We start from the raw sequence: 23156 nt of genomic DNA on the forward strand, positions 1-23156 counted from the left end.
TTATTACTATAGTAAGTACATGTAGTAACTACGACACTAAAATAAAAATGTTACCAATTTTTTAATAAATTAATTTTCATGCTAAGTACACACAAACATCATTAATTTGAAACATGTAATTGGGAACTATATTGGAAGCAAAAAACATACCTAATATAATATAAGCTAAGCTAGCAGGCTAATCGGGTTAGTGTATGCAATGCTAGTATATAAGCTAACCAAAAAACAGTAAGAATAATAAATGCTTGATTTCACAACCTATAGCTTCTGTTATATACTAGTATATGAACCATGTAATTTAAAAGACATTAATGGTCATTATAATGCATTTTAAATTATATAAATCATAACGTGATTTTGCGGGAATTATAATCAGGTGATAAAATATCAATGGAATCACTCGGGTCCTAAACTCGATTTATCACCACAACAGCACAGACTGAATTTTACTTCATCTTACTTGAGCATTCCAATACTTAATTTTGATAACAACATGAGCCATCTTGAATGAAGAAAGTGATCAGCATGATAGATATTTAAAATGGTAATCAAGCTCTGCTTAGTTTACAGTTTGCATATCAGCAATCCTAGTTTCAGTTTCCATTTTTTACTGACGAATATAGACTATTGATACCTGTTAGTGGACAGTTGTCTGTAGTCCTTCTGGTGTGTTTCAAGCACATCTTTTCGGCTTGGTGTGTCACGGCCTTAAGTCTTGAACCTTAAGAGTTCACTCTCTAAAATTACACATTTATTTAGATTTTTTTTTAAATTGAGCATTTTATCTGTTACTATTATTACTATTAAATTAGGCATTTACTTACTCAAAAATGGTCTTGGCCTTCAGTGCATCCAGCTCTATAGTATTTTGTCTTGTTTTTAAGTGTATGTATGGACAGTTGTAGCAATACCTACATTATGTACTATTTTATTTTCAGTCGAAAATAAAAATGTTACTTTAATTTTACTGCCTATGAGTTTCAAGCTCACAGCTGATTCTGATACAACCGCCTGTAGCATCCAGTGTAGACATGGTGTCAGGTGCAGATTTGGAGCCAAGCATCAAATTTTAATGTAATACTTACACAATACCAAAATAAATAGAATAAATTGCATTAATTAATAAAGGCAGATTAAATCCAGTGTGCCGTTTTTACACTCAAACCCACACAGACAAAGCCGCAGCTCCATCTAGTAGGGTTCAAATGGATTTCAGCATGCAGAAATCATGCAGCCATGCACTGATCATGTGACAGATAGCCGTGTGTTAGTGCAGGAATCTCCACGCTTAAGGGTTTAGGATCTCACAGCTTCTTTGGAAGCATTTCTCAAATTAAACTCAGCAAAATTATAAAATGAGGCTTCCAGACACGGATTATTATTATCATTTCATCCAGGTGACCCATGTACTGTCCTGTCTGAAAGCACATGTTCTGTCATCATGCGTGTGGGACAGACAGCAGAAAGTCAGAATACCTGATAACTATCCATATCGTCGTCTTCCTCCTTCTGCCAGGAGAGAATACAGTCTGTCACACACTCCGCTGAACTGACTCTCACATGACTCTAAACGCCACGTCTTCACACAGATGTTAAAGTGCCCCTATTATGATATTTTAAAGGTTCCTGATTTTGTTTTGGAGTCTTCTACAATAAGTTCACATGCATCCAAGGTCAAAAAACACTTTAATTTTCTCATAATATACATTTTATCATCACCTCTTTTCTCACAGTGGTCCAAAATGGTTTGATAAAGTATCCAATCTCTCTTCCGAGAGCCTGTTCTGCTCTGATTGATCAGATGGCCCAGTCTGCTGTGATTCGTCTAAATGAAGTGCCCATTACCATATCTTCCTCAGCACTTGATAGGAACCATAACAATGGTGTCACCTTTAGCATATCAATCGCATTCTTTGGAAATGCTTGCAAAGTGGTTTTGCGCTCGTAGCGCAGAAAACAGCATCTTCTTGACATGTCGACACCATGAACCGAGGTAAAGTAGATGTAGTTTGCGAGCAGCCAATAAAGACCATAGGCTGGCATTATGCACATTTGTAACAAACCTATGTAGGTTTGATCAGGAAGTACGTCTGGAATTATTGACGACTCGTTTCAGAAACTTCAGAACCGGTTCTTTCTTTTGGAAGACATTAACTCCATTTAAAACTTATTAGACTTTTACATTCACAAACAGCTATATTACACACACAACACAGGCAATAATCATAATAGGGGCACTTTAAAATGAAGCAATGCATCCCTACAAAGTTGAAAATTGATGATGAAAGGACAATATAACAACTGATCAATCAAATATAACTTTTTTGGGGGTCATTTTTCTAGAACCGAAAGATGAAGACCAGCTATATCAAGCTGATGAGTACAAGAGATATAGTGACAACAAACAGGAGCCGCAAACAACAAAGATATCAGCAGCTTAATTTTCATACCCCATGTGAAAGGCTCCACAGGGATGCAATGTGTCATTTTAACATGTTGAATCAGCATTGAACTAAATAGCTGAAATTGAAGGTGTTTCATAATTGATGAACTTTGCAACACTGAAATGAACTGAATCAATATTGAATTGAATTTTTTTTTTCATTTATTTAGTTTTGATAATAGCCCTGCTCCAGATTCTGCTCTAACAGTGTGTTGTGTCAGTCGTACTGACCTGATAGCTGTCCAGAGGTCTCTGTAGTTTTGTGGAGCGAGCGGAAACACAGCCGATAGAGACGGACAGGACAGCCTCCACCATCAGCGGCAAAGTCCCCGAGTGCTGGACCGGCTGGACGCACACCTGAAGCCTCCGAGAGTGACCCTGAATTAAACAAACACACATTTGCATACTAAACTTTGAGCATTGCAAACAGTCGCTAATGTTTCTGAAAATCGCCATCTCAACATTCAAAGTAAATCACTTCGGGCCACTTTGACTATGTCTACACTGATCCAGATACATTTAAAAATGCATCTTTTTCTGTTTTGGCCTGTCTTCCACACCGAAGCAGTGAAAAAAAAAACAGCTTTTTGAAGACACTCTCCCAAGTGGATAAATTGCAGTGTGGACTGTGAAAACATAGGTATTCAAAAAAATATTTTGTTTCTTTTATATAACTTTATATGTTTTGTTTTTGTGCACATATTCTTGTCAATTTGTAACATTAACCCATTTTAGCCCACCGGCAACTATAGTTGCCGCAGTGTATGGTTGTCATTTTCCTTTTGTAAGTATTTTTTTTAGATGTTTTCCATGTTTTATGTCTCAATGACATGCAAAAAAAACAACCAAATAAAGGATTTCAAGAACAAAAAAAAGGTATTCACTTGCTTCCTGTCACATGAGGGTGTCAACCTCCAACCCCTATTTCCGGGAAGCATATTGAAGGCAAACCCTCTCAAAGAAAAGTAATTTTCATGTAATATCAAGATTTTTTTGTTGACATATATATATCTACATAATCATGAGGGTCTCTATAATCATCCAAACAAAACAAATCTTACAAGAGATCTATAGTTTTTTGTATACTTAGTCAAAAGTCCAAGTGGCAACTATAGTTGCCGGTGGGCAAATGACTTGTAAGTACATATATCATGGGGAAATGGGGTATACTGTGTTTAATGGGTTAATAAATCAAGGTTATTGGTCTTGTTTAGTGCCTTTTGCTTTCATAATATTTTATATTGATATATATTGTTATTTGTTATTTATTTTTAATTTTTTATTTTTTTTAATTTGTTTGTTATATGTGACCCTGGACTACAAAACCAGTCATTAGGGTAATTTTTTATTTTATTTTTTTAAAAAGAGTTTTATACATCATCAGAAAGCTGAATATATATATAAGCTTTCCATTGATGCATGATTTGTTATGATATGACATTTGGCCGAGACTCAACTATTTGAAAATCTGGAATCTGAAGGTGCAAAAAATCAAAATATTGAGAAATTTGCCTTTAAAGTTGTCCAAATGAAGTCCTTAGCAATGTATATCCACTCACAAAAAGAATTTTTTATATATTTACAGTAGAACATTTACAAAATATCTTCACGGAACATGATCTTTACTTTATATCCTAATGATTTTTGCCATAAAAGAAAACAAATCAATAATTTTGACCCATACAATGTATTGTTGGCTATAGCTACAAATATACCGGTGCGACTTCTGACTGGTTTTGTGGTCCAGGGTCACATATAGGAACAAATGATGGAATTTAACTTTTTAATTCACAATGCTCTGTTGGAGCAACTTAATGGCTGGACTTTGTTCTGCACTATGTTCCACCACTTTAAGACTAATGGATTTGTTGTTTGTTTAGTTTTCATATTCAAGAGATTATAAGCTAGATGCAGCATTTTTGTGTTTGCATCGAATGTTCTTCAACTTTGATTGATCAGTTGATCTGTTGAAAGCAGTTATTTTGAGTTAGATGTATAAATGTTATCCTCCTATTCAAATTTTACATTGAGGGGTACATACAACATATTTGCCCACCGGCAACTATAGTTGCCGCACATTCAAACATGTTTTTTAAGAAAAAAAACAAAAACCTGGGGAAAATAAATGCAGAACATGTTCACATAGGACACTATTAACAGGACTATATGCATGAAACTATTCAAAAAAATTTGGGCACAAATGGGTTAAGGTTGAACCACTGTAGTCAAGTTGACTATTTTAACAATGTTTTTACTACTTTGAATTTTGTCATTTCAATGCTTTCAATGGAGGATAAAAAAAACTCTCCGATTTCATTAAAAATATCTTAATTTGTGTTCCGAAGGTGCACAGTAGTTAAAGTTAAAGTTGCTGTTTAGAATGTTACTTGAGTAAAAGTTTTAAAGTAAGTGATATTTTTTGTACTTAAGTACGAAAAGTATTTTTTTGATATTAAACGTACTTAAGTATTGAAAGTAAAAGTACAAGTAAATGTAAAATACAAAAGGAGCACAAAAAATTATTAAAAACTGTTCTATACACAGTTTGAGCAGCAAGATTGTGTTCAGTTTTAACTCTCTTACATTTTGTTTCGTTAAATTAAAAAAAAATGGCTAAATGTTTATTGTAATTTTTATACATAAAAAATACTAGTATATTAATTATACATTGATTGTTCATGTTAATTTATAGTGCATTATAACTAATGTAAGAAACAACTTTAAAATTACTCTTATTGTAAATTGTTACTATTTCATATAAATCCAAACAGTCATGCTTAAAAATTTCCATCTTTACACACAAAGCCATAGCATGAGTCTATTATATGTATACTTTCACACATTATTTGGCTCTATTTTAGAAAAATTGATGATTATCTAATCAAAATATGTGTTACAGTGCTGCCGATAAAAACTGAAATTGAATAGGCTACATTTCTGATTTGTTATGTTTCTGTCGCTGCATGATGAGAATACAGTTTAAATATGAAACTTCGCTGGATAATGAATGCATAACAGCGAACAAATAGATATAAACTAATGCAAATGAATGGTAACAATCGTGTCATTAAACAGTTGGTGTTTTTGTCACATTGTTTTAAACGCTTGAGGTACTACTAATGTTAGCATCCTCTCAGCCTCGACGGCAAACATACTGTTCTCCACTAATGCAGCATCTAGTCAACAAACTAATGACTTTATAGTGATATGAAAACCTGTACTGTAGTGTACACTGTATAACATGCCGTTTTGTTGTCCGTTTTAAATTGTTTTTGAAGTGTCCCGCTCTGTGCAGCGCGCAGCCTCACATCACGTGTCAAAACAAACTCTTTGAGGCATCAGTGATAGTTTTTATTTCACCTCTAGAGGCCGCTCTCATACTGTATAATGACAGCGCACTTTGTGAATGAGGTTGAAGTGACAGTGCCGCACCTGCCGCAGCTGAAACACCCCTCCAGTGCTGATGTCTTTGTTGGGATGCAGCTCTACAGACGAATACTCGCCCTGCTCATTCAACTCCTGTATGGAGACCCACAGCTCTATCCTACGAGATACTTCACTCCACCTGTCAAACACACACACACACACACACACACACACACACACACGTAGATGAACACAAGTCTATATGAATGAAAGACTGTAGTGTTGTCATGATACCAAAAGTTCAGTAATCGCTACCAATACCAGTAAAATGTCATGGTCCTCTGTACTAATTTCGGTACCATTGCAAAAACTATAGTTTTTTTTTTTTTTTTTAATAAAGGTATTTATTTATTTAATGAGGGACAATACATATTAATAATAATGCATTGGGAAAAAAAAGGAAAATGTGCCAAATTTGGCCACATTGGCTAATTTTCATCTGTAGTCCCTAATTTAGTTAATATAGTTTTAACTATTTGGAAATAAAAATATTAAATTATTAAAAATATTAAATACTACATTAAAACATTAGTGTGTAGCCTTCAAATATTGTTCAATTAAGTAAACCTTGCATTAAAATGATCAGTAACACTTCTCATTAGTTAAAGCATTAACTAACAATAAGCAAGACATTTGCTACAGTATTTATTAAGCTTTGTCAACATTAGATAATACAAATACAAGTTTATTGGTAGTTCATGTTATCTCAGGTCCATTAAATAATATTATCAGATACAGTAAATGTTGAAATTAACTAAGAGTAATAACTACTTTTTCATTGTTAGTTCATGTTAACTTATGTAGTAAACTCATGTTAACAAATGAAACCTTACTGTAATTCAAATTTGTTAAAACTTTTTTATATCAAATATTAATGGGAGCATTTGAAAGGTAGGTTTTTTGGAGTCACAATGAAATTAAAATGGGCAATTCTTATTTTTTATGGAATAATGCAGTATTTTTTATAAATGATTTATCTGTGCACATCTTAATTTTTTGTAATTCATGTGTCCTTGTAATCTTTAAATAACATGAGGCATGAGGGCGGGGCAACCCAATAAGTAAATGCACCTGTCTCTGAGCGTCCGCGTCTTGGCCTGCAGTGCATCGAGCTCCCAGACGGAGTGACCGTTACCCGCGTACCGGTGACCCCAAACCTCGATGGCCAGAGCTCCATCTGAGATGAACTCCAGAAACTCCTCTGTCACATGCACCACGAAATCCTGCCAACATAAGCAGAACCCCACTAGAGTTTTACAGCTTCTGAAGTGGAAATGAGAGCTTGATTGTACAAAACCTGATGCTTCAGTGTTCTGGGTGTGTTGCCAGGGTGTCCTATTCAAAATGTCAATAAAAACTATAATAGTATCTCAATGATACTAAAACAACACTGCTTCTTTAATAAATGTCTGCTGTAAGATAGTTTTTTACCCTGCAGTGGTCAAAGCGCACAGTGAACTCGGCGTCAGGGGTCCGCGGGGAGGGCGTGTCTGGGCTGACCATGGGCGGAGCCACAGTGGGCTCTGATTGTTCCCAGAAGGTGTACTGACAGAAGACGAAGTTGGACAGGTTAAGAGGCAAACCTGACGCCTCTCGGATCCGCACCTGACACAAATAGACCGCTACAGTGAGTGTTTATGATGACACAAAACGAGGGTTACTATAGTTAACTGAAACCAAGACCATAAAAAACATTTTGTTGAATGAAATAAAATAATAACATATTATTTATACAGTAATATATAGACTATATAGACATATTATCTATATGCAACTATATAGACATATTAAAAAACATTTAAAAAAAATGACAAAAACACACAAAAAAATTATTAAAAAAAACAGAAAATAGAAACTAATTCAAAATATTAATAAAAACCTTAACAGTATCTCAATGATTCTTTCTATTAAAGACAGGACCAGTAGATCAGATTTGTTTTATTTCACCACAAATATGATCATATTTTTGTATGTATAAAAATTAAAAAGGTTATAATTAGACATGAAATTCATAAATTTACTGTTGCTGGAAAACAATGGCAGGTTTGCTGTGTTTGTAGGGCTGCAAAATTTGGTCAAGAAATATTATATATATATATATATATATATATATATATTATATACAATAAGTACTTAAGAAAATTATATTTTACAGCAAAATTGTAACATTACAATACAAATATTTATGGCTGTCTTGATTTCTTAATTTTCAAATGTTAAACCATCAAGCTTTTATTTTGGCAGAAAACCGCAGGGAGCCCTTAAAGAAATATTTCACCTAAAAATGAAAATTATCCCCTAATTTACTCACCCTCAAGCCATCTGATATGTATATGACTTTGTTATTTCAAATGAACACAATCAGAGATATATTAAATAATAACCTGGCCCTTCACAGATTTATAATGGAATTGAATAGTGTCCGAAATTTGAAGCTCCAAAAAGCGCATCCATCCATCATAAAAGTAATCCATACGACTCCAGTGGGTTAATAAATGCCTTCTGAAGTGAAGTGATAGGTTTTTGTAAGAAAAATATCCATATTCAAAACTTTATAAACTATAATCACTGGCTTCTGGCAACGGACATATGCGCATTCACGAGAGAGTCGACCTCTGACCCGATATATGACACAGGAAGTAGGCGTAGCATAACGTAACTCTCTCGTGAACGCTCTATTATTATGGGATCATATTTTTGGGTGAAACATTCCTTTAAAGCTTCTCTTTTGTTGCCAACAGCCGGTTTATATGCACTTTTCATTACAATTTTGGGAAGATGGCTGTCGCATGTTGCGTTCCCAAATGCACACTAAAGTTTGATCAAATAATTGAGCCCTTTACCCTGCAGGTGAGTTTTTTGGCCATGTGGACGATCTCTCCATTATTGTCCATGACCTCGTATCCGCTGCTCTCGCTGGAATTCTCAGAGGAATCGTCTCCTCCAGCCAGACGCTCGGGCACGACTCCGCTCACACGGACCAGCTCCACATGCAGCCGACCGGCCACCTGCCAAAAGAGCACGACGGGTGTGATAGATGCCGTTTAACAGCTGGATCAACAGGTACATGCAGACGCCTGCTCACCTCTCCCTGCTGGCTGATGATGGGAACGGCATACTGCAGCTTGATGTCATGAAACAGACACTCCAGGAAGACGTTTGCTACGCCGATGAGGTTGTGATTCTCTTGTGCTTCATAGAACGGATCTCCTGCCTTATTGTGCAGCCGGTTAACCTGAAAAAGAGTGATTTTTACAGAAACATTCAAAAGTTTAGATTGTGAAATATTGTTAAAAGAATTGTTTTCTATTGTAATATATTTTAAAATGCCATTTATTCCTCTGAATTTTCAGCATCATTACTTTAGTCTTCAGTCACATGATCCTTCAGAAATCATTCTAATATGATGATTTGCTGCTCAAGAAATATTTCTGATTATTGTCAATGTTGAAAACAGTTCATATTTTTGAAGAAACTGTTATACAGAAAGTTCACAAGAACAGCATTTATTTTGGGGGAATATTATAAATATTTGTACTGTCACTTTTGATCAATTTGATGTGTGTTTGCTGAATAAAAGTATAAATTTCCTTCAATTTCTTACCATTTCCTGTGTGCCTTCCTTCCAGTCCCTGTAGTGGTCTCTCATGTCCACTAGTTTGTTCTCTAATTTCTCGATGGTCCACACCTGTGTTCCCTTCCCTTTACGTCGCACCTGGATCGCTGGTTCGCTGACTATAGCGCCACGCTGGGGTTAAAATAAATACAGTACATCAATATAACATCACTGAGGAAACAATACAGCGACTGCTGCACATATGGTTTGTTTTTAATATAATCAACATGAACATTTTATGTACTGTCATGATGTATATAAATGTATAACAGAAAGTGTACAGCAAACAGCAGAGTGTGATGCTAGCAACGCCAAGGTCATGGGTTTGATTTCCAAATAATGCATGAACTGATGAATGTATACTTTGAATGAAATTCAAGTCACTTTGTATAAGTGTATATTTTTAGGTGCTTGAACTGGTTGATCATAATTTTTAATCCATGTTTTCTATTTATGTGAGATCATAAAACTGCACGCCTAATAATGATAAAAGAATTATAAAATGTTGTTTAAAATATTTAGACACTGCTGTCATTGTTAGTCAACTACCTATTAAGGGCTCGTCGGTGAAGACACCGCTAATGCACAACCATAAATGAAAGCGCTCACTATAACTCCTATTTATTTGTCTAAAAAAATAAAAATAAATAAATTAATGACAAATATTAATAAATAAATAAATAATAAATTAGTAAATAAATAAATGCGTAAATAAATGAGAAAAATAAATAAATACATCAGTAAAAAAATATTACAAGTAAATAAATAGTAAAATAAACAAGCAAATAAATGAGAAAAATAAATAAATTAGTAAAAAATTAATAAGTGAGAAAATAAGAAAACAAATAATAGAAATAAAAAACAAAATAAATTATAATCAAGAAAAAATAAACAAATTAATAAATACAGTAAATAAATAAGTAATGAATGAATAACTAAGTAAATAAATGAGTAAGAAAACAAATTATTAAATCAAGTAAATAAACAAACAAACAAAAATAATGTCAAAAAGTAAATAAATGCGTAAATAAAAAATAAGTTAATTAATTAAAATAAATAAATAAATGAGTAAATACAAAAAATAAATTACAGAAATAACAGCTAATAAAAATGTAATTAAATATAAATTATAAATAAATAAATAGATAAAAAGCAAGCAAACAAATGAATAAAGAAAACAAAATAAATAAGCACATAAATAAATGAGTAAATAAATGAGAAAAATAAATAAATCAGTAAAAAATTATTACAAATAAATGAATAGTAAAATAAACAAGCAAATAAGTAAATAAACAAACAAATAAATAGTATAAATATGCAAATAAATTACTATAAAAGAATAAATGAATGAATTAAAATAAACAAGCAAATAAATTAGAAAAATAAATTAGTAAAAAATTAATAAGTGAGAAAATAAGAAAACAAATTATAGAAATAAAAAACAAAAACAAAATAAATTATAATAAAGGAAAAAATGAGTAAGTAAACAAATTAATAAATACAGTAAATAAATAAGTAATGAATGAGTAAACGAATGAATAACTAAGTAAATACATACGTAAGAAAACAAATAAACAAAAATAATGTCAATAAGTAAATAAATGCGTAAATAAAAGAATAAATTAATTAATTAAAATAAATAAATAAATGAGTAAATACAAAAAATAAATTACAGAAATAACAGCTAATAAAAATAAAATTAAATATAAATTATAAATAAATAAATAGGAAATTACAGAAATAATATAATTTGGATAAAAGCATCTGCTAAATGAAGGATTGTGAATGTGTGTGCTGCGTCAGCTCTCACTTTGCGGTTGGCGCTGAGGTTGGCGGCCGGTATCTGCAGCGTGACCTGGTAGTCGGTGAGTTTGTGCATCTCCTCGGACAGGAAGTTGGCCTCTCGCACCAGTGCGTTTGCTCTCACCACCTGCTCGCGCAGCCGAGACAGACTCTGGCGGAACAGCTCGTCCCTGAAAAACACAGAGGCACATTCACACGAGCCCTTCACTGAGACGGTGCCACACTAGAAAGCGTGGCTGGATGAATGGAGCAAAAATGTCCAGGGAATGTTAAATGTGAGTGTTACAAGGATTCGCTTCTCTCTGTGAGAATGTGTCTGGATGTTTGGGTGAGATCAAATGTGAAATGACAGGTTTAAAGAAGTTTCATTTTGTAAACAATACGGATCTGCTCCAAAACCTAGTGAGCTGCCTATGGATACAACATTTTAAGGCATCACAGGCACAAAAAAGGGTTTCAAAAGGGTAGACAGCAGGATTAAGTACCTTCTTTTGACCTATGCATTGACATGGGATCAGAATTGAAAGGCCGGCTCTGCGTTCTCACCTCTCCTCCGTCCACAGCCGCAGTTTGTTGTGTGTGGAGTGTGTGGGGAAGGGCAGGCGGTCGCTGCTGCAGCGCTGGTGCTGTGACACCTTCTCCGGAGAGAGCCGCTGCCGCAGGGACTGAAGCTCCCGCTCGTACATCACTCGCTGCTCCTCCAGAGCCAGACGCTTCTCCTCCAGATACTGCTTCTCCAGCACCTGCACCACATTCTGCATGGGGTCTGTGAGGAGACACGACAACAACAGCTTTACAGACACACAGATGTATTCGTAAATGTAGATTTGTAGATGTAAATGTATTTGGATACATTTAATAATGAGTGTTACTAACAATTCAAAAAAACCTTTCTATTAACTGAAATAAAGCTGAAATATAATAAAATGTAAATATGAAATGTAAAACTTAAACTTAAGAAACTTAAATGGACATTAGGAAAAAAAAAAGCTGAAATAAAGATAAATATGATTTTTTTTTTCAAACTAAGAAAAATGGCACATAACAAAATTACTAAAAGTTAAGTTAAATTTAAAGTATAAAAAGTAAAAGCTAATTATATATATATATATATATATATATATATATATATATATATATATATATATATATATATATATATATATAAATAATGGTATATAAATATTTGAGATGCAAAATTGCATAAGGGTTTGTTTTCAGATAAAATATTCATAAAATATACGCGTTGCATTGGCAGATGTTTTTTCCACATGTTTGTACTTAAAGATTATCAGGTAAATTTAAATAATTATTTTATATATTTAACATAAATTATTATTTATTTTCATTGCATTTTCATACTAATCAGCAATGAGAATACAAGCAGATACATTCATTTTGTTATAGGGATGTATAGATGTGAAAATAAGCTAAATTAAAAAATTTAAATAAAAAAAAGTAATATATATATATATATATATATATATATATATATATATATATATATATATATATATATATATATATATATATATATATATATATATATATACACACACACACACGCATATTTATTTATTTATTTATTTATTTATTTATTTATTGTTTGCATTTTCATAACAATCAGCAATGAGAATACAAGCACGTAAATTCATCTTGGTATAGGGATGTATATAAATAATAATAATGATTTATTTATTTAAAAAAAGGATTCATCTTGTTATAGGAATGTATAGATGTGTTTCATATTCCATATACTGACACTGAAGTATTGTGTAGTAAAGTAGGCTCTAGCGTGTACCGTTGTTCCCCAGAGCTTTCATCATGACCTCCATCTGTGCGAACTCGTAGCTGTAGTCCTGCTCGGACGAAGCCTCGCTGGCCGTCTCCACGTCAGCCTCCACGAAGCTCTCGCGAGAAGAATCCCTCTCCATCTCCTTTAACCGGTCACGCCGCTTGCGCTTCGGCAGGTTGATTCTGAGGATGACATGTTCACTCTGATGAATCTGTACATGTGAAGGCTGTGACACACCAAGCCGACGTAAAAGAACTGTCTATATCAGTGGGTATCATAGTCTATATATACAATCTAGTTTTCTCTCTCACTGAGCGGTTCAACATGCTCAGTCGGGCAAAATAACCCAGATGATGTCCAACTAGTGCCAACGTTGCATAACACACTGCAAAAACTGGGCCAGCCGGCCGGCCGATCCTCAACAACGGCCCGACATTTGCCGACTGCTGACCATCGGCTTGGTGTGTCAGGGCCTCAAGGAGATGCCTGGATGTGCAAATCTGCAGCTTACCTGAAGAAGTGGTTGTTTCCCCACAGGATGCGATCTCCATGCCACAGGTGAACCTTGGAGAAGAGCATTGTGCCGTTCACGCAGGTCCTGTGGAGGAAAATGAGGTCCACAATCAGAATGAAACACAATATTTGATTGGAAGCGAAAGTATTTAAAACAGAGGCCCAAGACTGTGTTCTTGAATTCCTTCATAAGGGAATGAACATCCCATAAAGCGCTGCAGACGACATGACAGAAAAAAAATTCCAATATAAAATTGCATATATATTTATATATTTTAAAGCCACAGTATGTAGTTTTTCGCCACTAGAGGTCGCTTATTCAAAACAAAGGCGTAGCTTGATGATGCCTTGATTTCATGGAATCATGGGAGGTGTTTTCTTCACGTCTACAGCCGGTGGAAATGTGGGGTAACGCAGCTCTGTTTTATCATATTAGATACATTTGTGTGTTGAAAGTTGTTATAGTGCTACTCTGCGTTCGCTCGGCGGCTGCTATGAGACACTTGTTGCACACTGCAGTAAGCTAGATCGATATTAGGCATGGTAAAACATGGTACTCGCCGTAAATCAAGAAAACAAGATTTAAACAACAAGACTTACTGTGTTGAGCTGTATAACATGACTCGTTTTCACCTGTCTATTAAAACACATAATATATTAAAGCATCTTTGGTGTTTCCATGGTTTCTACAAAAGAAAACTGGAAATCGAGGGTAATGCAGGAATGATGTCATTGATAGGCGATGAACAGACACTTATTTCTCTGGATTTAAACATTCTTGAAAACATTTAGGATAATGAAAGTACACAATTCAACAAAATACATAAAATTTTTCTAGTGGATTTTTGGATATTTTAAAGGTGCCCTAGAATCAAAAATGTAATTTACCTCGGCATAGTTAAATAACAAGAGTTCAGTACATGGAAATGACATACAGTGAGTCTCAAACTCCATTGTTTCCTCCTTCTTATATAAATCTCATTTGTTTAAATGACCTCAGAGGAACAGGCGAATCTCAACATAACACTGACTGTTACGTAACAGTCGGGATCATTAATATGTACGCCCCCAATATTTGCATATGCCAGCTCATGTTCAAGGCATTACACAAGGGCAGCCAGTATTAACGTCTAGATCTGTGCACAGCTGAATCATCAGACTAGGTAAGCAAGCAAGAACAATAGCGAAAAATGGCAGATGGAGCAATAATAACTGACATGATTCGTGATATCATGATATTTTTTGTGATATTTGTAAATTGTCTTTCTAAATGTTTTGTTAACATGTTGCTAATGTACTGTTAAATGTGCTTAAAGTTACCATCGTTTCTTACTGTATTCACGATTCATAAACACAACTTCATTCTTTATAAATCTCTCCAACAGTGCGTAATGTTAGCTTTAGCCACGAATCACAGCCTCAAACTCATTCAGAATCAAATGTAAACATCCAAATAAATACCATACTCACATGATCCGAAGCATGCATGCAGCATGCATGACAAACATCTTGTAAAGATCCATTTGAGGGTTATATTAGCTGTGTGAACTTTGTAAATGCACTGTATTATAGTCGAGAGCTCCGGGGGCGGGGAGCGCGAGATTTAAAGGGGCCGCAGCCTGAATCGGTGCATAGTTAATGATGCCCCAAAATAGGCCGTTAAAAAAATTAATTACAAAAAAAATCTTTGGGGTATTTTGAGCTGAAACTTCACAGACAAATTCAGGGGACACCTTAGACTTATATTACATCTTGTGAAAGAATATTCTATTTCAGTTAGATAGTTGCCCAAGGCAATATTTCTAATTTTCATTCAGTTTAAGCAGAAGTACTAAAATTGCTCAAACTAAAACTGAAATAAAAATATTAATTATGAGGGAAAAAGTGAAAACAAACAAACAACAACAACAAAACAATAAGCACACATCAAGTTGACTAACTAAAATGAAAATGGAAAATATAAAAATGAAATATTAAATACTATAATAGTATATTAATACTAAAATACGGAAGAGGATTCGGGCCAAGCAATAATAAAAAAATAAAACCATCTCAAGAATAAAGTCATTAAATTACGAGAAAAAAGTCGTTAAATCACGAGAACAAATTAATTAAATTATGAGAAAATTTTTTTTAAATTTCGAGAAAAAAGTCAAGATAAAATGTTGAGAATAAACTCATTAAATTACGAGAAAAAAGTCATTAAATTACGAGAACAAATTCGTTAAATTATGAGAAAAATGTCATTAAATTTCGAGAAAAAAAGTCGAGATAAAATGTTGAGTTTTTTCTCTAAATTTAACAACTTTAATCTCGAGATGGTTTTAATTTTTTATTATTGCTTGGCCCTAATCCTCTTCCGTACTAAAATAACACTGAGAATTACACAAAAAATTGAGTGTGTACAGAGACAATTTTGTCATCTGCAAAGTTTCGTGTAATGTGAAAAAAATACAAAAATATAATTTTTAAAAAAGCATGATTTACCTTCTGCATATATAAATATATATATTTGAATTGATTTTGGGGTGAAATGTGACCCAGAAAAACAATGTTTTATTATTATTATTATTATTAGTTTTAACTTCACCTTCTTTTTTATCTTTATTTGTCAATTACAACATATTCAACATTCAACATATACAACAATTACAACTTTATTTTTTCATTTTTAGATATTTCTTTTGCTGTTGTTGTTTTAACTGTACATCTGTATTGCAAACGCTTTGGCAATACGAACGAAAAATATTTGTCATGCTAATAAACAAAACTGAAGAAACAGGATGTGTGCTTGACAGGTTTCTCTTACCTGGCGTTCTCCAGCGGTGTGAGCGTGACTTCTCCATCAGACGTGATGTCTAGAACACAGTGCTCAGACTGGATCCCGATGCCGAACAGCTGGATGTCCTGAGACGTGTCGGCACCCACACGCGTGTGATCCTGAACACACAGAAGAACATCTCACACGTGAGCCGCTCTAAACTACCCAGCGCCACATCTGCAGTTGACAGTAATAACCCTGTTCCACATGAGGTTTAACACAGCCTCTGTTCTGAAACCTAGTGAAGCTGTCTACATAGGGAGCATTTACGGCATCAAAAGCCTAAGATATCTTGTTTTTGCCAGTTTGGCAGTATCACTTGCATCTTTAACATGAAGGTAATTACAGAACACATTGTGACAATAACCCTGCCCTAAATAACACATGTCCAGATCGTCTTCACATTATTTGACACAATAACAGCCATCAAAGGAAGGAGTAAAGAGGGCTGTGCGTGTTTTCATACATGTGGGTTCAGTTACACAAACATTGCTCTTCCAGAGGGACGTTGTTCATGCCCACAGCTGCGCTATTCCTTTCACATTAACATGCTAATTCAACATTGGTATGCCAAGCCGACTGGAGGCGGCAGACAAAGGCCTGTTGTTGGTGCAGACGAGGCCTGGCTGCTGTTCTCACAGGTCTCCATCAGAGCTCAGGGTCGCCGTACATGAGAACGCAACCTGTACAACAGCGTGTACAACCAATTGAAGACGAATATTGATTGACTCGTTCTTTTGAGTCAGAAAGAATCGGTTGCAACTGTCCAATGAAAACAAATAAGCAAAAGTAACAGTGATGCAGACCTCCCTATGTATGATCAATGTACCTTTAGGTAGTAAACCAGAAGTTCATTAAGAGCAGGATCAGCGTTCAGGTTGACCAGGAAGCACTTGTCCTCTCCGACCTTGATCCCTGATGACTCCAGAGAGATTCCCATGCTCTCCAGCTGCTTCTGACGCTCCTGCAGAGAACAATGACAGCTGTCAATCAAATCTGACATGTTCTGTAAGGATGTCAAATGTGCTCTTTCCTTTGTCTTGTTTCATTTCAATCATCTTTGTCTCAGATATTTCTCCTAAATTTAGATTAAAAATGAGTTTTTATTGAGATGTTTCATTGTTGGCAAATCATTCTTGACAGCAAAATTCTCCATTTCATCTCAGTCTAGGAAAAATGACAGATATTTAAGAGAATACATCTAAAATTAAGACACAATAAAATTGTATGCAAATTTCATCCAGCACACCTGTACAATGACAACATGTGTGTGTGTGGTCCTAGTAAACCCTACATTGTGGGGACCAAATGTCTCCACAAGGACTGTAACACCAGTATTTTTTGACCTTGTGGACCTTTAGGAAAACAGCTTATAAATCATTCTAAATGCATGAGTGTGTGTGTGGCACACCTGTGCAATCTCCTCTGTTTTCCGGAGTTTTTCTTCCCAGGTGACCGTCATTTCCTGAATGAGCTTCTCCGACTCTTGGAGTTTCTCCTTCAGCTCAGGAGCCTTCAGAGACTGACAAATATAATACAAACAAATATTATCCCATCAGTGTTATTTTAGTACCATTGACTTACTAAAATTTTGAAGTAGTGTTTTCATTTCCCATATTCATTTTTTATTTTAGTAACTTTAAAGCATTAGTGTTTGTATTTTTTTCTATTTAATCTATTTAATATTTAATATATATGTATAGTTTTTATTTGTGTTTATTTCATAATAATAACTGGTTTCCCCATTAGGTTTAACACAGGCTCTGTTCTAAAACCTAGTAAAGCTGTCTACATAGGGAGCATTTTAAGGTATCTAAGAGATGTAGCATGATGTCTTCTAAGATATCTTGTTTTGGCCAAATTCCAAGGCCGTATCACCCTTACTATTTCAATATAGACTGATGCTAGGGAGTCCAAGAAAACGTTTAGAGAAACAGTGTAAAAAAAAATTTAAAAAATAAAAATGTGTTTTAAAATAAATAAATCTACTTAAAATATTTGCTTAACATTTTTTTTTTTATATTTTAAATATTTAAAAAAATATTTTATATAAAAGTTGATATATAAATCATTATATATCATTTACATTAAAAATATGTTTAAAAAATAAATACATGAAAATAAATAAATAAATAAAATTAAATAAAGTAAATAAATAATGCAGTATAGTATTGTAGTAAGTAGAAAAAAAAAACATGTAATGTAATAGAAACTAAATATTTTCCAAATTGTGTTTATGCATGAAAATATATAACTGCGTTTCAATTTTTAGGTCAAACATTTGTGTCAGAGATTCACAGTGTGGTGTTATCTCCTGATAATCTCCCATAAATCTCTGCTCACCTCAGCCTGAGAGAGCTGCACTTTCAGCTTCTCCACTTCCTCCCGGAGCTCTCTGATGATGCGGGCGTTGGGATCCTCATTGACCACAGCGTGGTTGACGATTCTCTTGGCTCGGTCGGCGTACCGCAGCGTCGACAGCGTCTCCTCGTAGTTGTCAGCAGCTGGGCTGATGGTGGCGATCATGGCCGTCTTACTGTTGCCACCGAGATTGTCCTGTAGTGAGAGTGTAAAAACTCATTCATTTCCTCCATAGGGAAATAGATTTGTAACAAAAGCCTTTAAAGACAGAACAATTATGAGCTATGAGGTTGTAATATTTAACTTATTTTTTAAGTAATCATGTTTAACAGCTGAATTCATTAAGTGCACAGTCTTGTACTTTTGTCTTTTTGTCTGATTTTTAAACACATTTTTGCTTCAAATCAAAGTTTGTAACGTGATGAACCTTGGCTTGGTCCATGGCTTATAACGCTTTAACAGACTTTTTAAAAAATCCCTATGGGAAAAATTAGTGAAAAAAAAAATGGAATCAACAATCAAAAAGTGGGAGGGCACAGATGCACTCTATAGAAGAAAAAGTCTGAATTTGAGGGTCTGTTTACACAACAACGATGTACTAAAAACGGAAACTTTTTTCGTGTATAGACAACAACTTGTCAAAACGATCCCCGGTCACACGGATCCGTGAAAACAACTAAAAATGCTGTATTCTGCTGCCAGGCCAGTAGTTGGTGATGTCACTTTGTAAAGAACATGCTTATAGACTGAACACGTAATACACACGCAGACATACTCACCTTGAGCAGCCACGTCAGCACTGAGTCTCTGTAAGGCACAAACTTGCTCTTGCCCTTCCCTGCAGACTGATCAGCCAGAGCAGAGATCACACAGCCCAGCGTGGTCAGAGACCTGGAGACACATAAAACACCAGAGAAACATCTCAAATGTCAGTTCATCAATGGGAGGGTCACAAATAGAGCTGGTAGGCTGATATATGATTTTTTTTTTTTTTTCAATTAAAGTAGGGATTCCCACACTTTTTTTGTGGAGTTAAATATTTTTTGTTGAGTTAAAGTATCCCTGAGACTTAACAACACTTTTGCAAGTTTACTGTTCTCTGATGTCCGAGAGTGGTCACATGCCATGCAGGTAAACAAATAAAATTATTTTTAGAGAGTGTTTTTATGATTTATAAATTCTTGGTGTTTTATTTTGATTGTTTTTATTTTTAAATTATTTTAATTTTACATTTTAGGATTTATTTTATATTTAGATAATATTATTTTTTTAAATTGTTTGTTATTTTAAAATTATGTATTGTAATTCAACATTTTTATGATTTATTAAATTCTTATTAAGTGATTTCTTTTTAAATTATTTATTTGAATTATTTTACATTTTTTATTTAATTAACTTTTTAGTATTTTATTTTGATTGTCTTTTTAATTTTTTATTTTAACATGACTTAATTTTTAGTTAATATTTTATTTTAACTGTTTTTATTTTAAATTACATATTTAAATTTAACATTTTGATTTAATAAATTTCGTAAAAAAATCGTATTTTATTGCTTATTTTTATACAGAAGAGGATTAGGGCCAAGCAATAATAAAAAATAAAACCATCTCGAGATTAAAGTTGTTAAATTTCGAGAAAAAAGTCTAAATAAAATGTTGAGAATAAACTCTTTAAATTATGAGAAAAAACTCGTTAAATTTCGAGAAAAAGGTGGAGATAAAATGTTGAAAATAAACTTGTTAAATTATGAGAAAAAACTCGTTAAATTTCGAGAAAAAAGTTGAGATAAAATGTTGAGAATAAACTCGTTAAATTATGAGAAAAATGTTGTTAAATTTCGAGAAAAAGGTTGAGATAAAATGTTGAGAATAAACTTGTTAAATTATGAGAAAAATGTCGTTAAATTTCGAGAAAAAAGTCGAGATAAAATGTTGAGAATAAACTCGTTAAATTATGAGAAAAAACTCGTTAAATTTCGAGAAAAAGGTTGAGATAAAATGTTGAGAATAAACTTGTTAAATTATGAGAAAAATTTCGTTAAATTTCGAGAAAAAAGTCGAGATAAAATGTTGAGAATAAACTCATTAAATTATGAGAAAAAATTCGTTAAATTTAGAGAAAAAGGTTGAGATAAAATGTTGAAAATAAACTTGTTAAATTATGAGAAAAATGTCGTTAAATTTAGAGAAAAAGGTTGAGATAAAATGTTGAGAATAAACTCATTATATTATGAGAAAAAAGTCATTAAATTACGAGAAAAAAGACGTTAAATTACGAGAACAAATTTGTTAAATTACCAGAACAAATTCGTTAAATTATGAGAACATTTTCTCGTAATTTAACGAGTTTATTCTCAACATTTTATCTCGACTTTTTTCTCGAAATTTAATGACTTTAATCTCGAGATGGTTTTATTTTTTTATTATTGCTTGGCCCTAATCTTCTTCTATATTTTTATTAGATTTTTAATTTATTTTAATTTGACATTTCTATGATTTAATTAATTATTCATTTTTCCATCAACTCAGTCCTTGCAGTTCCCTCACAAACTGGGAAACCCTGAAACAGAGGATCCATCATTGCACATGTTGCAGTTCTTTCATACAGCATCTATTATCCTTCATTTGAAGATGCTCTTATTCATGTAGGTTTGTACAGATGCCTGCTTTATTCTTTTTGTTGATCCTAGCGGCAGCTTTTATCCTGTTATCCTTTATTCTTTCATCCTAGCTGAAGTTCCCACTTCCCAGATTCAGCAACCTGTCAACATCTTATTCGTTTTTTAATTATCATAAGCAAGAGACACATTTCCTTTGAAAATGGCGAGCATGTTCAGTCTGGAGTCAAAGGTGCTCTTACTTGTTGATGTTGCTGCCTTCCTTCAGTCTCTCTCCAGCAGCTCCAGTCTTTGACACGCGCTCGCTGCCGGCCAGATCAACCAGGCTTATCTTGCTTACCTTCTCTCCAGAATTCTGCTTTCACACACAAACACAGACATAAAGGCAAGTATTACAGTCAACAACTTCCTAAATCAGCACAATTCAGCCCAACATGTGTGTCTGGTATAGATCAGGGACCAAAATTAACACTTTCCAAGCATTAACTGGATATAAAACTTTATTAGGAACTGCAAATAAAATTACTGCACTGTTTAAATCATATTTAAGAATGATAATCTGATGGAAGTGATGTGAGCAATTGAAATAAAACTGTCTACTAAAGAAATTACGTCGAAGTTATGATGAATGACATGTTTTTGTGACTGACTCATAAACAGTAGAGGCCAAGAGTGATGTCCCGCCTAGGAAAATTGACATCTTCACCCCTTATTCAAATATTATAAAAGATTTTGCCAGCATAATGCATAGTTGTGCTCTGAGTAATAACACAATGAAACATTAAATTGTGCCAACATAATTGTATTTATACAAAGATATTATGAACACATGCAAAAACAAGAGAGGACCAACAAAATTTTAATAACTGATTATGTTTTAGTCAATGTATGCTTTTTCAAGTCAGCTTTTTGTTTTTAGCTTTTTGCATAGTAAAAAAATGCCTTTTTTGACAAATCATTTTGTCAGATAAAAACCTTAACTAAGTTTAGTGTTTTCTTCATCCCTCATATTTAAAATATTTTCCTCATATTTTGATGGTTTAATCAAACTTATAGGGTCATTAAAAACAAATATCCCCTTGGGACATCCCTTTTGGACACTACTGTATGTGAAAAACTCAATGATTGCATGCATGTCACAAATAAACAAAACTGCTCAATAATTCTTTTGTCGTTAGGGACAGAATATATACTGTAATAAAAACAGCGTAAGTTTCATTGCCATATTTTTGAGTGAACCACTGACCCCAGACTGCAGGTCATACAGCGTTTGCGTGACGATGACGCTGAAGACGGCATGCGAGCGACTGCTCTCCTCGTTCATGTTGGTGGCGGCTACTGTGCGTGATTTATTCCCCTCCGACATCAGAGATTCAATGTCCTGCGTTGGTGGGAAATGAGAGAAAACACGCAAATAAATCCTATGCTGGACTCACAGAAAACAGGGAATGTTCTCAGAACTACGGCTAACGTTCTGGCAAGGTTCTCTCAAAGTTATGATCAAACGTTCTTCCAGTAACATTAATAGAATGTTCAGTCAAAGTTCTTTAATAATGTTCTCAAAACGTTAGCACAAAAACATTATTTATACATTGTTCGTGGAATTTTTTTTCTGAAACATTTTTTTTTTTAAATGTTACTACTTTTAGAACATTCAAAAGTAACATTCTCATAATGCTTGCAAAACAATAAAATGGAATGTTGATGTTCGCATAACCGCGAAAAAGCATTTTTAAAACATTTTAAAAACTAGGCGTTTTG

General features: G+C 33.7%; 1 protein-coding gene across 4 annotated transcripts in view; it reads right to left on the minus strand.

Annotated features, from left to right (window-relative positions):
• Window positions 1-23156, minus strand: part of kif13a (kinesin family member 13A) — an 82885-nt gene that overhangs the window by 19946 nt on the left and 39783 nt on the right. For 2 of the 4 annotated variants that reach the window (XM_067411322.1, XM_067411304.1), the window contains exons 8-26: window positions 22642-22776; window positions 21638-21750; window positions 19558-19669; window positions 18761-18973; window positions 17829-17939; window positions 17247-17381; window positions 16406-16536; window positions 13595-13681; window positions 13090-13265; window positions 11835-12054; window positions 11296-11458; window positions 9474-9617; window positions 8955-9104; window positions 8713-8877; window positions 7301-7474; window positions 6941-7092; window positions 5876-6008; window positions 2675-2821; window positions 1477-1509 (exon numbers count right to left, since the gene is read on the minus strand). In XM_067411322.1, coding sequence (XP_067267423.1) covers window positions 1477-1509; window positions 2675-2821; window positions 5876-6008; window positions 6941-7092; window positions 7301-7474; window positions 8713-8877; window positions 8955-9104; window positions 9474-9617; window positions 11296-11458; window positions 11835-12054; window positions 13090-13265; window positions 13595-13681; window positions 16406-16536; window positions 17247-17381; window positions 17829-17939; window positions 18761-18973; window positions 19558-19669; window positions 21638-21750; window positions 22642-22776 — 2694 coding nt within the window. The remainder of the gene's footprint in view (window positions 1-1476; window positions 1510-2674; window positions 2822-5875; window positions 6009-6940; window positions 7093-7300; window positions 7475-8712; window positions 8878-8954; window positions 9105-9473; window positions 9618-11295; window positions 11459-11834; window positions 12055-13089; window positions 13266-13594; window positions 13682-16405; window positions 16537-17246; window positions 17382-17828; window positions 17940-18760; window positions 18974-19557; window positions 19670-21637; window positions 21751-22641; window positions 22777-23156) is intronic. The other 2 variants (XM_067411332.1, XM_067411312.1) reach the window with 1 other exon arrangement.

This window comes from Chanodichthys erythropterus, chromosome 2, assembly GCF_024489055.1.
Source record: "Chanodichthys erythropterus isolate Z2021 chromosome 2, ASM2448905v1, whole genome shotgun sequence".
In the NCBI taxonomy this organism is placed as follows: Eukaryota; Metazoa; Chordata; class Actinopteri; order Cypriniformes; family Xenocyprididae; genus Chanodichthys; species Chanodichthys erythropterus.